At 36.9% G+C, this 17,904-nt stretch overlaps 2 protein-coding genes and 1 pseudogene across 3 annotated transcripts; 2 read left to right on the forward strand and 1 right to left on the reverse strand.

Annotated features, from left to right (window-relative positions):
• Nucleotides 1-598: 598 nt before the first annotated feature.
• On the reverse strand, nt 599-2,024 carry LOC147491347 (uncharacterized protein At2g23090). Its single transcript, XM_086568873.1, has 3 exons — nt 1,823-2,024; nt 1,701-1,741; nt 599-873 (listed from the first exon to the last, which is right to left on the reverse strand). The coding sequence occupies exons 1-3, from the start codon at nt 1,896-1,898 to the stop codon at nt 754-756; spliced, it is 237 nt and encodes a 78-aa protein (XP_086424999.1). The 5' UTR covers nt 1,899-2,024; the 3' UTR covers nt 599-753.
• A 6,844-nt stretch (nt 2,025-8,868) lies between these two features.
• Nucleotides 8,869-11,773, forward strand: LOC147491348 (uncharacterized). The gene is made up of 4 exons (XM_086567237.1): nt 8,869-9,842; nt 9,971-10,211; nt 10,840-10,899; nt 11,549-11,773. The coding sequence occupies exons 1-4, from the start codon at nt 8,869-8,871 to the stop codon at nt 11,771-11,773; spliced, it is 1,500 nt and encodes a 499-aa protein (XP_086423363.1).
• A 1,462-nt stretch (nt 11,774-13,235) lies between these two features.
• On the forward strand, nt 13,236-15,067 carry LOC147491349 (bifunctional aspartate aminotransferase and glutamate/aspartate-prephenate aminotransferase pseudogene; annotated as a pseudogene). Its single transcript, XR_015198464.1, has one exon. The product of XR_015198464.1 is annotated as a bifunctional aspartate aminotransferase and glutamate/aspartate-prephenate aminotransferase pseudogene (transcript).
• Nucleotides 15,068-17,904: the final 2,837 nt, after the last annotated feature.

Consider the following 17,904-nt stretch of genomic DNA (forward strand, 5'->3'; position numbering starts at 1 on the left):
TCGGATACACCAGAAGTCTAGATATTCTTTTTGTAGTTTGGATATTTCAAATTGGATGAGAGGATGTTGGATAAGAGGATATTTCAGCCGGAACCGTACAAATGTAACATCTTTGGATTTCAACATGAATCGGGAATGTGTGATAAAAAAACCAACTTTTGCAACTTCAGTCTATGACCGGACTGCTTGTAAAACCCCGGTAATACCTTTACAGCATGAGCTTGGGCTAGTAGAAACCCCTAGGACCTTAGTGCATACTAGTATACTGCTAAGCAGTGGGGGTGAGCGGAGTGGGAGAGGAAGATGGAGGAGTGGAGATGGAGAAGAAGAGGGAGAGGAAAAGGGAGAGAGAGAGACAAAGAGAAAAAACAGAAAGAAGAGATGAGGACAGACGGACAAGTTGGTTTTTGTCTGCATAACCCCCCCTTCTCCCAAAATGTTCCCCCCTTCTCCCAAAATGTTCGCTCCGCTCACGGATTATTGCAATATGTCTCTATATCCTACTTCGTCTGATTAGGTAACCCCCATGTAAGTAGTGTAGGGTCATTCCATGAAAACAGATGCACAGTAAAAACTATTTAACCAAGACGAGGCAAAATTATAGAAAACAAAGATAAATATAACACAACAAATCCAAAGTTGGTAACAGTTACAGCCTTGATTCCTCTGGAATCATCTAACTAGTATAAATAAGATTGGTTACAACATTCCCAACCCTCTCCACAGTTTATATCCCCTTCTTAACAACTTGTTTTATTTCTTGAGATGGGGGAAGCAAGCAGTAACATCTGATTTGGGGTGCTTCGCTTCAGCGTGCTCCCTGCATTTCACCTCCGATGTAGTGCATATGAATGTCTGCATGCACACCTTGCACTGCATTTAACACCAAAAACAATACTTTTAAGTTCCAAGGAAACCGAAATCCAATCCCTGAGGAATGCAATGAAGAAGTAAGGAAACAGATGCAAGTCTGTCCAATAGTCTTCCAGATACATATCACACAGTGAGTAAACATTCATGATTAAAATAACTTAGTGCGAATTACATGTCAAGAACAATAGCAAGTAAACAAACATGATAATTTATGTTGATAAGATTTGAATGTCGACTTATTAAATCATTCAGGTGGGCATTTAAAAGCCACCAAATGCATCTCAGACTTTAAAAAATGACATCTGAAACCTAAACAATAAATGAGTGGAAAATTTGGTTTTCCACACGGCCTGATGAGCACAATAATAGCGTATTACAACTTACTAAGCTAGGTTGAAGTCCAAAAACATTTTGGGAATAATATACTGGCAAATGACAAGCATCCCTTCTAATGTCACCTCGGAAGAGGAACAAGGGGCAAAACAATTTCCCTTACACGAGGGGTGGTTACTTGAATTACACCTTATAGATAAAGATACTCTTGCAAGTCATAATTTAACTGAAAGACGAAAGATATCCATTACCAATACCGACCGACCGCTTTAAGATCATAGAGTGTATCACTAATCATCTTACAGATCCTCTCTCTTTTTTTTCCCATAATAAAGTATCCCTATATTCCAATTCATAAACCGTGTCGGCGTAACTAAAATTCCTCAAAGTTTTGGAAACCACCCAACTTCTAAATAAACAGTTTAAGTGAAAATCTACAAAATTAGATGAAATTAAAGCAGTAGATGATTTGAAAGTGATAAAATATAAGTTACCTGGATAGACATAGCCTTTTTATTAGCTTCCAGCTGACTTCCTGTAATTAAAAAAGACGAAATGAAAATTAACAAAAAAAAAAAAAAAAAAAAAAAAACAGAGGGTATAGTGAATTACTGACCCTTGGATGCGGCTTTAGCCTTCTCCAAGTTCTTCTCTCGAGACATTTTAGATTTCTGAGCATTTCCTCCACCCATTTTTGGCTTGCAACAAAAACAACAAACAATTTTCCCCAATCACCAAATCCCTCTATATGAAATAAATGACAAAGTTGAAAACAATGGTCTTAAAGAAGATGACAAACTGAGAAAGACCTCTTACCAAATGCTCTGAAATATCGCAACATCTGCGACACTTTACGTTATTCAATGTCGAAATATTACCGCATGTACCGAACCATGTGCAATGCATGGAAACTCTGGCATAGCCATCGAGTACAATGGTACGTAGTGCTGGAATATGGTTTGGCACTGGAAGTTGCATCGTTGTTTCGTGGAGCCCATTTTTGGTTAGTTTGTTTCTGGCCTAATCAAAACCATGGACCAAAATATCGCCGATATATTTGATATATTATCGATATATATTGGTATTTTGGATATATACATCGTTTATTTGATATATATCCATTTCCAATAATTTAGAATCTTTTTCCGATATATATTGGAATTTCTGATATAAAATTTTATATCGCCGAGATAATCAATATATCTGATATTTATGATATATATCGTTTGATTTGTTGACTATTTTTTAATATAAATCTGATATTTTCAATATATTTTGATATTTTTGATATTTTAAATAGTTTGGACTGGTCACAAAAAAAAATAGATATATCTGATATATCCAATATATATCGGTTTTTGGGTACACCGATATATTAACCGATATCGATATTTTGGTCCTTGATCAAAACAAGACACGTGTACAACTAACAAAACAAACACTAAAATGAAAACGAGTATTGTTCTCTGTTAATATTCTTTCTATTTTTCCTTCTCCTCTGTTGGCTTTATCCCTCACATGAGGAAGAAAGGATTTCATTCTGTGTGGAAATGTCAGAGCGCGACCTGCACTCAACGTCTCAACTTGTGCTTGCCCGCGTTCCCAGCTCAACTTGTGCTTGCCGAGGTGCGACCAGCCAAGTCTATTTCAGGAAAAAAAATTGGGACTGCGAGTTTGCAGTAAGAGTTAGAGTTTTTGGCAAAACCTAACACCCAGAAAATACACGATAAGCAGCACAAAAGTCAAAGAAAACTCAATCTTGAAAGCTATTAAGATTGAGAGATAACATTTACAGATATACAACCCTGTAAAGATATAAGAGTGATCTAGTAAGGTGAAAGACTGAAAATGAAAGATTGTAATTTTCATTCTCACTTTATATAAAGACGAGCTCTTGTGGATTTAGGTAACATTGGCCGAACCACAGTATATATTTGTGTTGTAGTATGCGTTTAATTCTGCTTTACATTATTATCTGTTGTTAATAGTTGTTTAGCGAGTTGGGCATGTTAGTATAAGTTGTAGTTGATATTTAGAATTTGTCTGGAGTTGAATTGTGTTCAAATACAAATTATCTGTATAGTAGGGAAATCGATTGGTATTGATATAAACACCACCATCCTCCCACCTCAACTGATTTTGCCTTCTCCTCCACCTCTCCATTTCCACCGCAACCTACCGATCTACCACCACCTTCTTTTCCATACCTCTCTCTCTCTCTCTCATATTTTTATTCTTTCTAATTATCAAATCCAACCGCCCATTGTTCTAAGCCTCCATCTTCACTTACAATTATTGCTGCAAATGAGTTCTTCATTAACTAATTTAGTGATGCAAATGATCTCGCTTCGTTATGCTCGATAATTTAATTTATTGAGCAACATAGAAAAAGGGGTAAGAACTAAGAAAAGAGATGATGGCGAACTGGTTGGTTGTGGACTTGTGGCAGTAGGGAGGGAGGAGAGGGCAAGTAGGAAGAAGGCTAAGTGAGAAAAGTACCCGTTTTTTATTTAGTTTTTGTTTTATTGACTTTACACGTGTCGTGTACATATTAGGTCAGAAGCAAACTAGGCGTTCCAAAAATTGCAGCAAAAATGAATCCTTATTTCGTGACTAGTGACTACTACTTTTCCTGAATAGTGGTTGTTGACTGGTGGTTGAGGAAGTGTTGAAGGAGCCGTGTATTTGGTTTCATATATATAATTTTGGCAATCCATATATACTGCCTAATTCTGAACATAGGCTAAAATATTTGTAGGAGAAGACAAAAACACATTTCTTATACAATAATAATTGACAATAAATATTTTTTGAGTTTGTGTCAACATTTTTTTTTGTTAGAATGATCTACCCTCTCGATGTATGCTCCATATTCGAGGTTTTGGACCATATCACAATATTGAAAAGAAACAGCTGGCAGTGGTTTTATTAAGGTAGGAGACAATATTGACACATAGTTTGATAAAGCCTTAATTCTATTGCAGGACTGGAAATAATACATTATTTGATAAAGCCTATTTCTATTGCACTGTAGTAGAATGATCAAGAATTATCAATGGCAAAAAAATTAGGTTTGAGTGTTATTTTTCTATTAAAACCCTATAAGTTAAATGTAGAGATGAGACGGTCTATTTCTACTTATTCGATTATCAAAACATCATATAGTTTCATAAAATTTGTTTGTTTAAAGAAAAGCATGTTTATGTGAGTTGCAACATGTATTTTACCCTTTCACATAATTTGACACGCATAGTCAACGGACAATATCAACCAGATCTATCAACAAACAAAAACAAAAGTAGGACATGTATTTTACCCTTTCATATAATTTGACACGTACACGTTGACCAAAGAGTAGGATTGGTGTGACTGTGTGAGTTCTTGAAAGCTTGAGGCTTCATGGTTGCAACGGGTGTCAATGTAGGAAACATATGTTTAGCATAAAAAACTGAACAATGAAAATTTGTATAAAGGGCACGAATACTACCCTCTGATTGATTGATACACGGCAGCCCTCAGTAGTTGCCATTTTCTACTTTCCAAACTCTTGGCTTGAAAGAATCTCTCCTTACTCCATCGTCTGCATCAGTTAGAGCTTTAGATTAAATAAAATTTCAATTTTGTTATTGTAATATGGAGTTTTGTGGTATTCAACAAGTTAACTAATCTAAAAGTACAGTATTGCTAACGAACAACACATCTAATGTTGTTTCTATTTACATACAATTGAATAAAATAATTATTATATATCAATGTTGGAAAAGTGACGTATATTTATGTTTTTTTTTTTTTTTTTCATGTTTCTGTTACACTATTTCATGAAACACGCAATATATATAAACCTATGTTGACACTGATGCGGACGCAGACACAGTAACTCGACTATATTTAAAAAATATTGGACGCAGACGCAATTTAGACGCGGGAATTAAATAATATATATATAATTTTATCTATATATCCATTCCTGAAAAATATACTAAGCATACAATATGTATACCAACAAATAGCCAAAAAATCATCAAATTAGGCATTGGGATTAACACCGTAAAAGGTAAAAGATTGAATACTATATGCCTTGGACGAAAGTTAGAAAAAATTTCTCAAAACATGTAGCCAAAAAAATGCACTCTCTTTCCAACATGAATGCATATGACATGTTGATTAGCCAAAGAAGGCATATGGCATATATCCTCATTAAAAGCTGTAAGGTGGGGAGTAGTGAACTACTATAAAAAAGATGGTTCATATTAGGGCTGGAAATAGTATGGGATACAACCCGAATCCGACCATATCCGAATCCATTTTAACGGATATGGTATATATGTTTGTGACTAGAATCCGACCCGAATATCTGAAAACCCGAATCATTTTAACAAGATTTATATTGTGATGCCTAAAAATTAATTTATATCTTACATTTATATATGAAAATCATTAAAATAGTGTATTTTTTTTTTTTTTTGTTTTTAATGGATATGAATATCCGAAATCCGACCCGAATCTGGATAGATTCAAATATGGTAAAGAGTTTTGAGTGAAAATCCAACCCGAACCCGCTCCATTTCCAGCCCTAATTCATATACTATCCAAATATAAAGAAAGGAGTCAAACGGAAACTGGTCTAGCAAAAGCATTATTAGATGAGCGTGGCTGGTTCATATGCTCTTGTTTCTTATCTCCAACATATTCAAGTTTTTTATGCAGTTATGCGACTACTGTTAAGGCTCATAAACATCCACACACAAAATTTAATCAAACTTCAAAAGTATTTAATTGATCAATCCATTTGTCCCTCTTCAAACTATATCCTTTAATCTTTCACCCCTTCCCTTGACCAATGTTGTTTCGAGGAGTTTTATCATTTTTGTAAAAGAGAGAGAGAGAGCGAGGAGCGGTGTAGGGATTGAAAAGGAGTGGTGGATAAGTGAGAGAGGTTAGATGGTGGCATAGAAGAATTCCAGGTTTAGTTGGTGGGATTTTTCTTTTTTTTTCGACCTGCGTCTTGACCTTGTTTGACCCGGGTCCTAAATGAGTCCTGACCTGCGTCTATATCAACTAACTGATTGCGTCTTGACCATATTGACAGCGTCCATATCAACTAACTAACTGAGTCTTGACCCTAATTCACAAATCCAATTTTCAATCTCTAATTCTCAAACGCAAATCCTCAACTCAAATTCTCAATCTGTAATTCTCAATATCAATTCAACTATAAATCCCATATCCAAAACTTTCTCAATCTCTCATTCAGATTTTTAAACTTTTAACTTAAACCATTTATAATCCACATACTATTTCTAATCCATATTAAACTATTTTAACTCTAATCCAATTCTAAGCTTAACATCTAATTCAAGTTCAGTAGCAATTCAAACCTTTCTAATTCTACACAGTTTAAAATAACCTTTTTCATTATTCATCACAGGCCCATGTTCAACAATAGCCCAAGATTGCATCATACCTTTATTTTCTGGTAAAATCCTACAATGTAAACATTGTTATAGTTTAGGAAATAAAGCATCTTATTGGTTGTTCGACCATCTGCTTTATATTGGATTGTTGTGGACTTGTGGCTATGGATTAAGTCTTGTGCTCTCTTCCTCAACATATCAGTTTCTGCATGTGGGTTCAGAACTCTCATTGGGGGTTTACTTCTTTTTAGATACTTTGCTTTTTTTTCTATTCTCAGCTGATACTTGACGTGAAATACACGGTTTTTATGTGGAGGTAAATTTCCTTGGTATCGTGCTTTCTGCAAAGATTGGTTTCAAATCTTTATAATGTCTAAACAAGATTTAGCAGAGATTACATGTTATGATGGGTGCCTTAATCTAGACTCTTTTCTGTCTTAGTGCGGGTTGAGAGATCAATGGGCAATGATGGTCTGAGTGACGAGGTAGCCATTTGGTGGATTAGTTCTATAACAAGGAGATTATGGATAGATTATTGGGTTTTCTGCAAACAGATGGACTTGTATGAATGGGTAAGAAATGAGGTTGAATTGAGACTACTTGAATGTGGTTGGAATGCTGGTGAGTTTGGGCTGTATAAAAGGTTATTGGCAGCTCAGTGGTTCTTCACACTTCTTCAAACCGAGTTCTTTCAATTCCTTCTTTATATGAGCCCTAACACAAACAAGTTTCTGTCTCCCTCCAAAAACCTGAATTTTGTTGGACTTCTAGCTATGGATTTTGCTGCCAAGATGAAGATGCCTTATATAGATCCTCCAATGATAACCAGTTCTGAGAAAATGAAGAGTAAATATGTGGGCTATAATAAGATGACTCTATTTGGTCGTGTTCTGGATGGAAGGCTGAATATGAGCACAATCAAATCAGCTCTTGAAAAAGCATGGTACCCTTTTAAGATTGAAGACATGGTTTTGTACAAAGGTGAAATATTTCAAATCAGGATGGAGTCTAGGGAGAGAGCAGTGGTGCACTTTTCTTTGGGCTGACCTTGGATTGTAGCTCAACACATTTTTCAGATTATACCATGGATGAAATTTTATGAAACCAAGGAGTTAAATTTCTCAAAGTTTTATGTGTGAATGCATTTACATAACTATCCTGATGTTTATTTGGACAAGGAGATTATTGAGGGTAATCTGGTTGAATATGGTTATTTTGATATGTCTAATCTCAAATTTCTAGAGATTTATCCTAAGACTGAAACACAACCTAGTTATGTTCGAGTTAAAGTGTTGCTTGATGTTCACGAACCAATTCCACATGGATTTCTTATACCGGAATCCATTGAGTATCAATATCTTTTGTCTTTGAGTATCTCTCAGTTTTCTGTTTTAAGTGTGGCTTCATAGGACATCATTTTGCAGCTTGTAATGTAACAGAAGAAAGTCATGGGAATGAAATTCGAGTTTCACCAGGAGGACAAAGGTTTCAGTTATACTCTTCCAAAACTCGTGTTGTTCCAAAACCCATTGGAGACCAATTTGTATTTGGGTTCTCGTTGTTGTTTGGTACTGATCTTAACCAACCACTTCTTCCGATGATTACAAATGTGGCTGATTCTTTGGTGAATTCGAAGCGAATGAACATAATTGCTGAACCTTTAAAGGGACCCATGATCATTGACATCTCGTCACCTCAACTGTATGCGACTGTTGGTCCTAGCAATGACCTTGGATGGCAAACTCCACACGATCACCTACCTCTAACAGTGGAAGCGCACAACCCCGGGTCACATTTGGGTTTTCAACTCAAATGGATTTCCAGAATTTTCATCCCTTACATGAACTGGAATGCCCGCTTGGATTTGCCCAAATTTCAACTGATCCTAAGAAGCTCCATTTCATAGATTTGTTGCAGCTACAAGATCAGGCTGTCTAGCAGGAGGAATACTCTTATAAAAGGCCAGAAATATCGCAAGGGGTAGCAGCCAAAGGTGCGATGAAACAAGACAGGGAGAATGTTAATGAAATGGTCGAAAGTTTCTTTGAGGAAGATCAAGAAGCTAGAAGAAAACCCCTGTTCATAATGACCGTGAGGTGGCTACTGTGCATCCTAACATACTGCAGAAGAATTCAACTGGGAAAAGAAAAAAACATCAGTCGGTTAAGGGTTCTGGCCGTAAGCAGACCCCAAGGATTCCATGAGTCTACTAGCTTGGAATAGTCAAGGGAGTGGCCGACCTTCGATGATGGAGGAGCTGAAACAAAAAATCAAGGATGTCAAGCCTATATTTATGTTTGTTATGGAAACTAAGTATTCTGTAAATAAAGGAGTCAGGTTAATTAAAAGATTAAGGGATTTCGAGTCTTTTGTAGTACCAAGCCAAGGTTTGTCTGGTGGCTTGTGGATCTTTTGGGAAAGAAGTGTGGTTGTCGAAGTAATTATGTCCGACTCATGGTTCATTCACTGTAAAATCTCAGTAAAAGTGAATGGAGTAAACGAATGTTTCATTTTGTCATGTGTCTATGGAAACTCTAAGTCTTGCATTCGGCGATTACAGTGGCCTGTTCTTATTATGTTTAAACCCACAAATGATGAATCATGGTTGCTCATGGGAGATTTTAATGAAATAACATGTCCCGAAGAAAAATGTGGGGGAAAACTTTTTAATTATTCCAAAGTTAGGACTTTCTTGGATATAATTGATGATTGTGAGTTGTTTGATTTGGGATTTGTGGGTAGTATTTACACCTGGACGAATAGACAGAATGGGCGTCACAGAATATGGGAACGAATTGATAGAATGATGGCAAATGAAGGTTGGCATTCAAGATTCTCTGATTGTAGAGTTCACCATGATTTGGCCACCAGTTCTGATCATAAGTTTCTGATTGTAAAGTTGATACAAGCCAGGGCAACGATGAGACGGCCTTTCAGGTTTGAAAGAATGTGGGCGCAACATGGTGGCTATCAGGAACAGATAAAAGATGCTTTTCAGAATGAGTTGCGGGGTTCTCCTTCTTTTGTCTTATGTAATAAGCTTCAAACTTGTCAAAAAAATTTAAAATGGTGGAATAAGCATGTGTTTGGCGAGGTTGAACATAAGTTGGAGCTTGTTATACAGAGGCTGAGTGAGATTCAAAGTTTAATAGAGAATGACAATGAGACAGAGGAATTATTCAGAGTAGAGAATGATTTGATACTGGAACATAATGATATCCGGTACAACAAGCAAATCATTGGGGGCAGAAAGCTTGTCTAGATTGGTTCCAATTTGGAGAGCAGAATACAAGGTTCTACCATAACATGGTAAACTGTTGAAGACAACGAAATTATATACACTCAATCAGAGATAGAAATGGTGGAATTTTAACTGAAAGGAGACAGATAGGTGATAGGCTTAATGAATTTTTTGAGGAGACAATGATTACTTCGGAACCTGATCTTATGTCACAGATTTTTAATGTTCAAGCTCCATGTCTTGATGAAGGTGAAAAATTCAATTTGTTAAGGGGAGTTGATAATGACGAGATTGTCGCTGCTCTGAAGCATATGAAGCCCTTTAAATCTCCAGGACCGGATGGATATCAGGCATTCTTTTTTCAACATTTCTGAAATTTGGTGGGTGATCAAGTAAGTGCGATAGTCAAGTCTTTCTTCCTCTTTGGCTCTTTCTCCTTGCAGCTAAATCATTCATTCATTGCCTTAATACAAAAAATCATGAATCCTTCACTCCTGGAACATTTTCGACCAATCAGTTTGACAAATGTGGTTTACAAAATTATCTCCAAGATTATGGTCAATCGCTTGAGGCCTATCATTCAGAGAATTATTGGTCCGTTTCAGACTGCCTTCTTACCCAAGAGAAGTATTCATGACAATATTTTGCTTGCAAATGAATTTTATCATAAGATAAGAGGACATGGGAATAGAAAAGCTAAATATTTTGCCTTAAAGATTGATATGCAGAAAGCCTATGATAAAATCGAATGGAGTTTTCTTTTCTAAGAGTGATGCTGACCAAGTTTGAGTTTCCGGTGGACTGGATTAACAAGATAATGTTTTGTGTTTAGAATGTTTCTTACTCTGTGCTATTAAATGGTGTTGCACATGGATTTTTTAAGCCATCGCGAGGGTTAAGACAGGGTGATCCCCTTTCTCCCTACCTTTTTATATTGTGTTCAGAGCTTCTGTCTTTGAATTTCTTAAAATTGAACAGAGAAGGGCTTATACATGGTTGCAAATTGGGGAGATATTGTCAACCGGTGTCTCATTTAATGTATGCTGATGATCTTTTAGTGCTGGGTAAGTGTGGATTCGATGAGTAGCATCAATTGAACAATCTGCTAAAGGAGTATTGCAGAGTGTCAGGCCAGACTATCAACAGAACCAAGTCACAAATTATCCATCACCCCAAACTGCATAAAAGGTTTGTTTACTTTTTGTGAAGATGTTTCATGATGCCTTCTACTTCTGTCATGCCAATGTACTTGGGAGTACCAAATTTAACAGGGAAGGGTAGAGTTCAGAAGTTCAGTCCTTTCCTGGAAAGATTTCAAGGAAAACTTGCAGGATGGAAAGCTAATTGTTTATCTAAGGTAGGCCGACTCACTCTGGTTAATTCAGTTTTATCTTCGCTGCCAACTCATGCTATGTCATGTACAATTTTACCTGCACAGATACTGGATCGAATGAAGATTATCAGAAGATCTTTTTTATGGGGCCATACACCATCAACAAGGAAACTTCATTATTTCCCTTGGAAATTAGCATGTATGTCAAAGAATAATTGAGGGTTGGGCATAAAGGAGCTGCAGTTACAAAATTATGTTTTACTGGCCAATAAAGGTTGGGATTTACTGAATCCAACATCATTATGGGCTCATCAAATGAAACAAATGTACTTTCACAACTCCAGTTTTTTGAAGGCGGAAGTCAAATCTACTTCATCAGTTATGTGGAAAAGGATTTGTGAAACACAAAGCATTATTAATGCTGGATCGGTCTGGAAGCTTTGGACTGGTACTTCTATTAATGCATGGGAGGAAAAATGGATTCCACATTCTGAGGATTTGACTGAACTTACTGGGAAACCAATTGACTGTCCTTTTCACCTTGTTTCTGACTTCATTGACATAGATACCAATACCTAGGATTGGGATATGTTAAATGAATTTTGGCCTGTAGAATATGTGGAGAGAATTGTTTCGATGCCTATTACACCAAATGAGGAGGATACTTTGATATGGAAATGGGAGGAAAATGGAGAATACTCGGTGAAGTCTGCATATAATGGTTGCATTCAGTTGATTACTGCAACAAATACATCGGTTCAGGATAACAATGTTTACAAACATGTTTGGAAGATGAAAGTCTCATTCAAGCAAAGATTTTTCGTATGGAAATGCTTGCAAGGTGTCGTCCCAACAGCGGATATTTTGGCATCTCATCATTTTCATGTTTATCCAGAATGCACCCTGTGTGAGAGATTTCCTGAAACACAAACTCATGTTTTCTTTGAGTGTTCCTTTTTTAGAGCTATTTGGTGCGGAACAAATTTGAGTGGCCTTGTTGATCGGAGGAATATGAATAGTGGCAGCTTTAAGGAGCAGTTATCGTGCTTACTAAAAGATATAAGGACAATGCAAAATGGCGACGTGGAGTGCTGCTACTTTGTTGGGGTCTTGTGGATTATTTGGATCGCGAGAAATGACACAAGGTTTCAAGGTAAACGTCCTCATCCAATTCGATACATCAACAGAGCCTCTAAACACATACAACTGGTTAAGGAAGTCATGTCCCGTCAGATGCATAGGGAAAAAATGATGGTTTATATTAAATGGTTCCCACCCAAAGACGGCCTTGTTAAATTGAATACAGATGGGGCTTCTATTGGGAACCCAGGATATGCAGGGAGAGGATGTATTCTCAGGGATTCAGCAGGTAATTTTATAATGGGAGCATCGATTCCAATCTTTTTCGCAACCAACAATGAAGCGAAATTTTTAGCTCTTTTATACGGACTTCAAATTGTGGCAGAAGCAGGATATATGAAGGTGGAGGTAGAAACATATTCTCAATTGTTGTTTAAGGTTTTAACGGATGAAAACTTAAACTGTCATTGGTTATTAGCTAGAATTGTTATTCAGATTAAGCTAGTGCTGAGTAAATTTCAAGAAGTGCACTTCAGTTGGTGTTATCGTGAAGCAAATGGTGCTGTAGACGCTCTAGCCTCACATGCTGCTGCTCAACTAAAGAACTTCCGATTGTTGGGGCCATCAAATGTACACTTCTCAACTGCCCCTGTTGGAGACTTGTCTTTCCTTCCACCATTTTTGTCTGTATGGTGGCATCAGGCGCCAATGGTTGTAAATATGCAAGTCCTTTATGATGTCCTGGGCATATGTAAATTTCGTTTGGTTTAATTAATAAAAGTTTTAGTTTTACATAAAAAAAAAAAAAAGAAAAAGAGATAAAAGATATATATTAGAGCTTTTGAGAATCGAACCCAAGATTATTAGGAACTGGAACCTAAAATTGGCTAGTTTCCTGGGGCTCTCACGGTCAAAAGGATACAATAGTACTTTAAACCGTGTCACACATGAAAATCTCGTGTCACCGAGTCAGCTATGCAAATTGCTGTGATTCTTGCCACAACAACCACACACAGACCCAAAATCCCAAAAAAAAATCCCAAAAAAATCACCAACAATCCCATTTAATTTTCCCCAAAACCATACCCTTCACCAACCCAGCTTCTTCCCCAACCCACTCAACAACTTTCCTCTCTTTAAATTCCACAAATATCCCTTCACCCAAACCTACCCCTATTTCCCATGGCAGCTTCTCTCCAAGGTTCTTGCATTTCCAACCCATCCCTCAAATGCTCACTTCAAGATTCAGATTTTTTCAGACCGTATTCTCTTTTTCCCCAGTCCAAAAACTTGCACTTCAACTGGAAAAAAAGCCCGAGAGAAAACTCCATTAAAATGAATGCTGTTAATGGAGCAAGTAACGCTCCTGATGTGATTACAGTCGATACTACATTAAGTCCCAGAGTGAATTCTGTCAAACCATCGAAAACTGTAGCGATAACTGATCAAGCTACTGCACTAGTTCAAGCTGGTGTACCTGTTATACGATTAGCAGCTGGAGAACCCGATTTCGATACCCCATCAGTGATTGCTGAAGCTGGGATTAATGCCATACGCGAAGGGCATACAAGGTATACTCCTAATTCAGGCACTTTTGAATTACGTAAAGCGATATGTCATAAACTTGAAGAAGAGAATGGGATTAGTTATACACCTGATCAGATTTTAGTTAGTAATGGTGCTAAACAAAGTGTTCTACAAGGATTGATTGCGGTTTGTTCACCGGGTGATGAGGTTATAATTCCTGGTCCGTTTTGGGTTAGTTATCCTGAAATGGCTAGAATGGCTGATGCAAATCCTGTGATTATAGAAACGTCTTTGGATGATAACTTTTTGTTAGATCCTAAAGTTTTAGAATCGAACCTTAATGAGAAGTCGAGGGTACTTATTCTATGTTCGCCTTCGAATCCTACTGGATCTGTTTATCCTAGAAAGCTTCTCGAGGAGATTGCTCAAATAGTTGCGAAACATCCTAGGTTATTAGTGTTATCGGATGAGATTTATGAACATATCATTTATGCACCAGCTACTCATACTAGCTTTGCTTCTTTGCCTGGAATGTGGGAGAGAACTTTGACTGTGAATGGGTTTTCAAAGGCGTTTGCAATGACTGGTTGGAGACTTGGGTACCTTGCTGGTCCAACACATTTTGTTCAAGCTTGTGGGAAGATTCAAAGTCAAGCTACTTCAGGTGCTAGTAGTATTTCACAAAAAGCTGGAGTTGCTGCTTTAGGACTTGGATATGCTGGAGGTGAAGCTGTTGCAGTTATGGTAAAAGCGTTTCGGGAGCGTAGAGATTACTTAGTTAGAAGCTTCAAAGAAATGGAGGGTGTCAAGATATCTGAACCTCAGGGTGCTTTCTACTTGTTTCTTGATTTTAGTTCTTACTACGGATCAGAGGTTGAAGGGTTTGGTACTATTAAGGATTCAGACTCGTTATGTAGGTATTTACTGGATAAGGGGCAAGTTGCAGTTGTACCTGGAGGTGCATTTGGGGATGATAGTTGCATTCGGATCTCTTACGCAGCATCAATGCCAACTTTGCAAGCAGCAATAGAGAGAATTAAGAAAGCCTTGGCAGCAATTAAGCTTGGAATTCCAGTTTGATTAGGAAATAAAAAGAACATTCAGATATAAGTCTGGTTGTTATATGTGTTTAAGATGAAGCACGTCACACATTTTCTGGTAATTGTTATTGAAACATGTAAAATACTTTTTGTATTTCTGGAGCATCTCCAATGCAACCTGTAACAACCAAGATCAATAATAATTACAACTTGTTATTATTCCGTAGTTTTTGGTTTTACAGAACATCAGGGATTGGTTGTCACTTGTCTCCTATATTGCTCAACGGAAGTGTGTATATTGCTGCTTCACATATGTCGGCTTAAATGCGTAAAGATTACCATTTTCAATATTTTTGTTTTAAATTCATTGTGAATTTCAAGTGGCAATTGGTCAGGCAATATTGAAGGGTTGGGGAGTTACGATCAAGTTTCCCAAAGCACCTCAAATCAAAACTTGTTTCTGGAAAGCCCCTAATCATTACACCATCAAAATCAATTGTGATGGTGTTGCAAGGGGAAACCCAGGTCCAGCAACTATTGGAGCAACCTTAAGAAACTCTAAAGGAGATTTTCATCTGATTCTATGGAGGAAAATTGATGTCAATACCAATTATTTTGCGGAATGTATAGCTATATTGGAGAGTGTAGAAACGACCGTGATAAGGGGATGGAGGAAACTCTGGGCAGAATCTGATTCTGATGCAGAGGTACAAACATTTAACTCAGATATGATTACCATGCATGACAGATGCAACAGAGGTGGGAGCAGTGCAAAAAGACAATACATGAGCTAAGGATCTCCAGCACTTGGAGAGAAGCTAATGCGTCAGCTGACACAACAACAAATTATGGATTTACAATGACTAACAATATGGCTTTTTTGTTTGAAGGGAGACTAGAACAACTGGGTCACTAAATGGGAAAATGTCTTTTATGCGGATCTATAGATTTGTAAACTAACCCAGGGGTGTTGTCCATATGATTGGTAAATGTATTAATAGGGAAGATATGTTATTTACAATGATGTAGTCCTCCCCTTCAACTAACCTGACGTGTAATGTACTTATGTATATTTCAACATATCAATACAACTTACTCACTTGGCAAAAAAAAACACAGTGGCCTTTCTTCCCTTTGCTACAAATTTATTGTGAGGCAGATGAGTTTGTATACTCAATCAGTAATTCAGCAGTATATAGTAATTGGTAAACCACTGTTCTACATGGAGAAAACAGAAAATTAAGTACGTTGAGACTTGAGATGACCTACAATACAAACTGGAAGAAAAGTAGAAAACCCAGCGAAACAAACCCGCTGAAAAAGAAACAGCCCCAACCTCAGAACGTAACAGAAGCCCATCGAAAGAGATCGCCAAACGTCCAAGCTCTTTCCTGTCTTAGATCAACAGTGGAGTAACTGAAATGAGTTCGGTAAAGTCAGATTAAAAAACTAGCACAATCTTTCAGTGCAATAGACTTTTGTTTTCTGGTAGCCGTCAAGTACGTACTTGAATATAGTCCAAATTCAAAGCGACTTGAATGACAACTACTTTGTTTGACATTAAAAGAAAAAAGTTGACACGTTTTAGCTTACGTAAGTGATGAGGCGTGCACCAAGCCACCAACTACGAGCATAAATGTGCAAATGAGCCCACGAGGGGCTGTCGCTTGGTGTGTGCGGCTTGCGCACTTCACACTCGAACTACTGCATGTTGCTGATGTTGGTTGAGCAAGGAACTAAAGAAGACTAATTAAATTTAATGAATGATTAAAACATTAACACAGAAACAGTGGATGGATGGTGCAATGGACGGAAGAACAAGGTGAAAAAGCAGTAAAAGCTTAGGATATTGAAATGTGCAAGTATAACAAATTGGTGGTACTGTACTACTGTGGAAGCCGTTGGTGCTAGGTTGGTGAGTTAATTGAACGAGACAATATAAGTAATCAGTAAACAGTTAGGAAGAACATGGTCCTTCACTCCTTCCTCACATAAAAGAGTCGGTTCCTTCGAAGTACTGAATTTGTAGCACCTTCCATTGTATATTTTTTCCAAGCATGAAAACGGAGGAGAGGAAAAAAAGGAACTAGCTAGTCTGATTTTGCTAAAAATAAATCACAGCTAAAATCAGTTCAATAAGGTCAGTACACATTAATACACAGTCCTAGTAGGCAGTAGCACATGCAAAATATACAAAAACTGCAGACGTGGTTGGCCAAAAATCCTGAAAGATCGCCCACATCTTCTATTTCAAGTGATAGGACGAACAATCCCTGACGTTAACTCTAAACCACTCTGCCTAATTTTCCACAAGAAGAAAATAAAAATCCCAAAAAATCAAATTAAAAGTAAAAAATAAAAAAAAAAAGTTAAATAAATAAATAAAATAATCAAGTAAAATAAAAAATAAAATGTTTAATTATTAAAATTAGTTAAATAAATTAAAAATAATCAAACTTTGTATTGTTAAAGGACCTCCAATGCAATATATAACAACCAATCTGAATAAAAAATTACAGCTTGTTATTATTCCATATTTTTCGGTTTCATAGAACAACATAGATTAGTTATCTAAGAACTCCAACACAAACTGAGAAGAGCACCCAAAATTATGGAACGTTACTGGCTTCTACCACCTCCTGGCATCATAAAATTAATGTGGATGGAAGTTCACGAGGGAACCAGGCAGGGCTGGTTGGGGATGAGAAACAATTGAATCTTCTTGATTAAGTTTTGATGAATGATTACATCTCTATTTATATACAAGCTTACTCACCATAACTAACTCTGAAATAGACTAACTAAATTATAGCTGTCTATAACAACTTTAACTGTTTTGACTTGACTTTGTTATTCTAGAAGCTTCTTCATAATCTTCTTATGCTTTATCTGTCTAATATCCCCCCTCAAGCTGAAGTTTATTTAGGAACAATTGAAAGCTTGCTCTGGAGGTAGGTGTGTCTCTGCCTTGAAAGACCTTTGGTCATAATGTCTGCTAATTGATCTTGTGTAGAGACATAACTTACTTGAAGTGATTTACTAGTAACAAGATCTCTAACAAAG

The sequence above is a fragment of the Coptis chinensis genome, chromosome 6, assembly GCF_015680905.1.
Source record: "Coptis chinensis isolate HL-2020 chromosome 6, ASM1568090v1, whole genome shotgun sequence".
Lineage (NCBI taxonomy): Eukaryota > Viridiplantae > Streptophyta > Magnoliopsida > Ranunculales > Ranunculaceae > Coptis > Coptis chinensis.

Coding starts and splice junctions, on each gene's coding strand:
- LOC147491348 (XM_086567237.1), top strand. CDS start 8,869: ATGGAGGAGCTGAAACAAAAAATCAAGGATGTCAAGCCTATATTTATG. Junction 10,212..10,839: donor CAGGACCGGATGGATATCAG/GCATTCTTTTTT, acceptor AAAATTGAACAG/AGAAGGGCTTATACATGGTT. Junction 10,900..11,548: donor CAACCGGTGTCTCATTTAAT/GTATGCTGATGA, acceptor AGTTTTTTGAAG/GCGGAAGTCAAATCTACTTC.
- LOC147491347 (XM_086568873.1), bottom strand. CDS start 1,898: ATGGGTGGAGGAAATGCTCAGAAATCTAAAATGTCTCGAGAGAAGAAC. Junction 1,742..1,822: donor GGCTAAAGCCGCATCCAAGG/GTCAGTAATTCA, acceptor TTTTAATTACAG/GAAGTCAGCTGGAAGCTAAT. Junction 874..1,700: donor AAAAGGCTATGTCTATCCAG/GTAACTTATATT, acceptor TGTTAAATGCAG/TGCAAGGTGTGCATGCAGAC.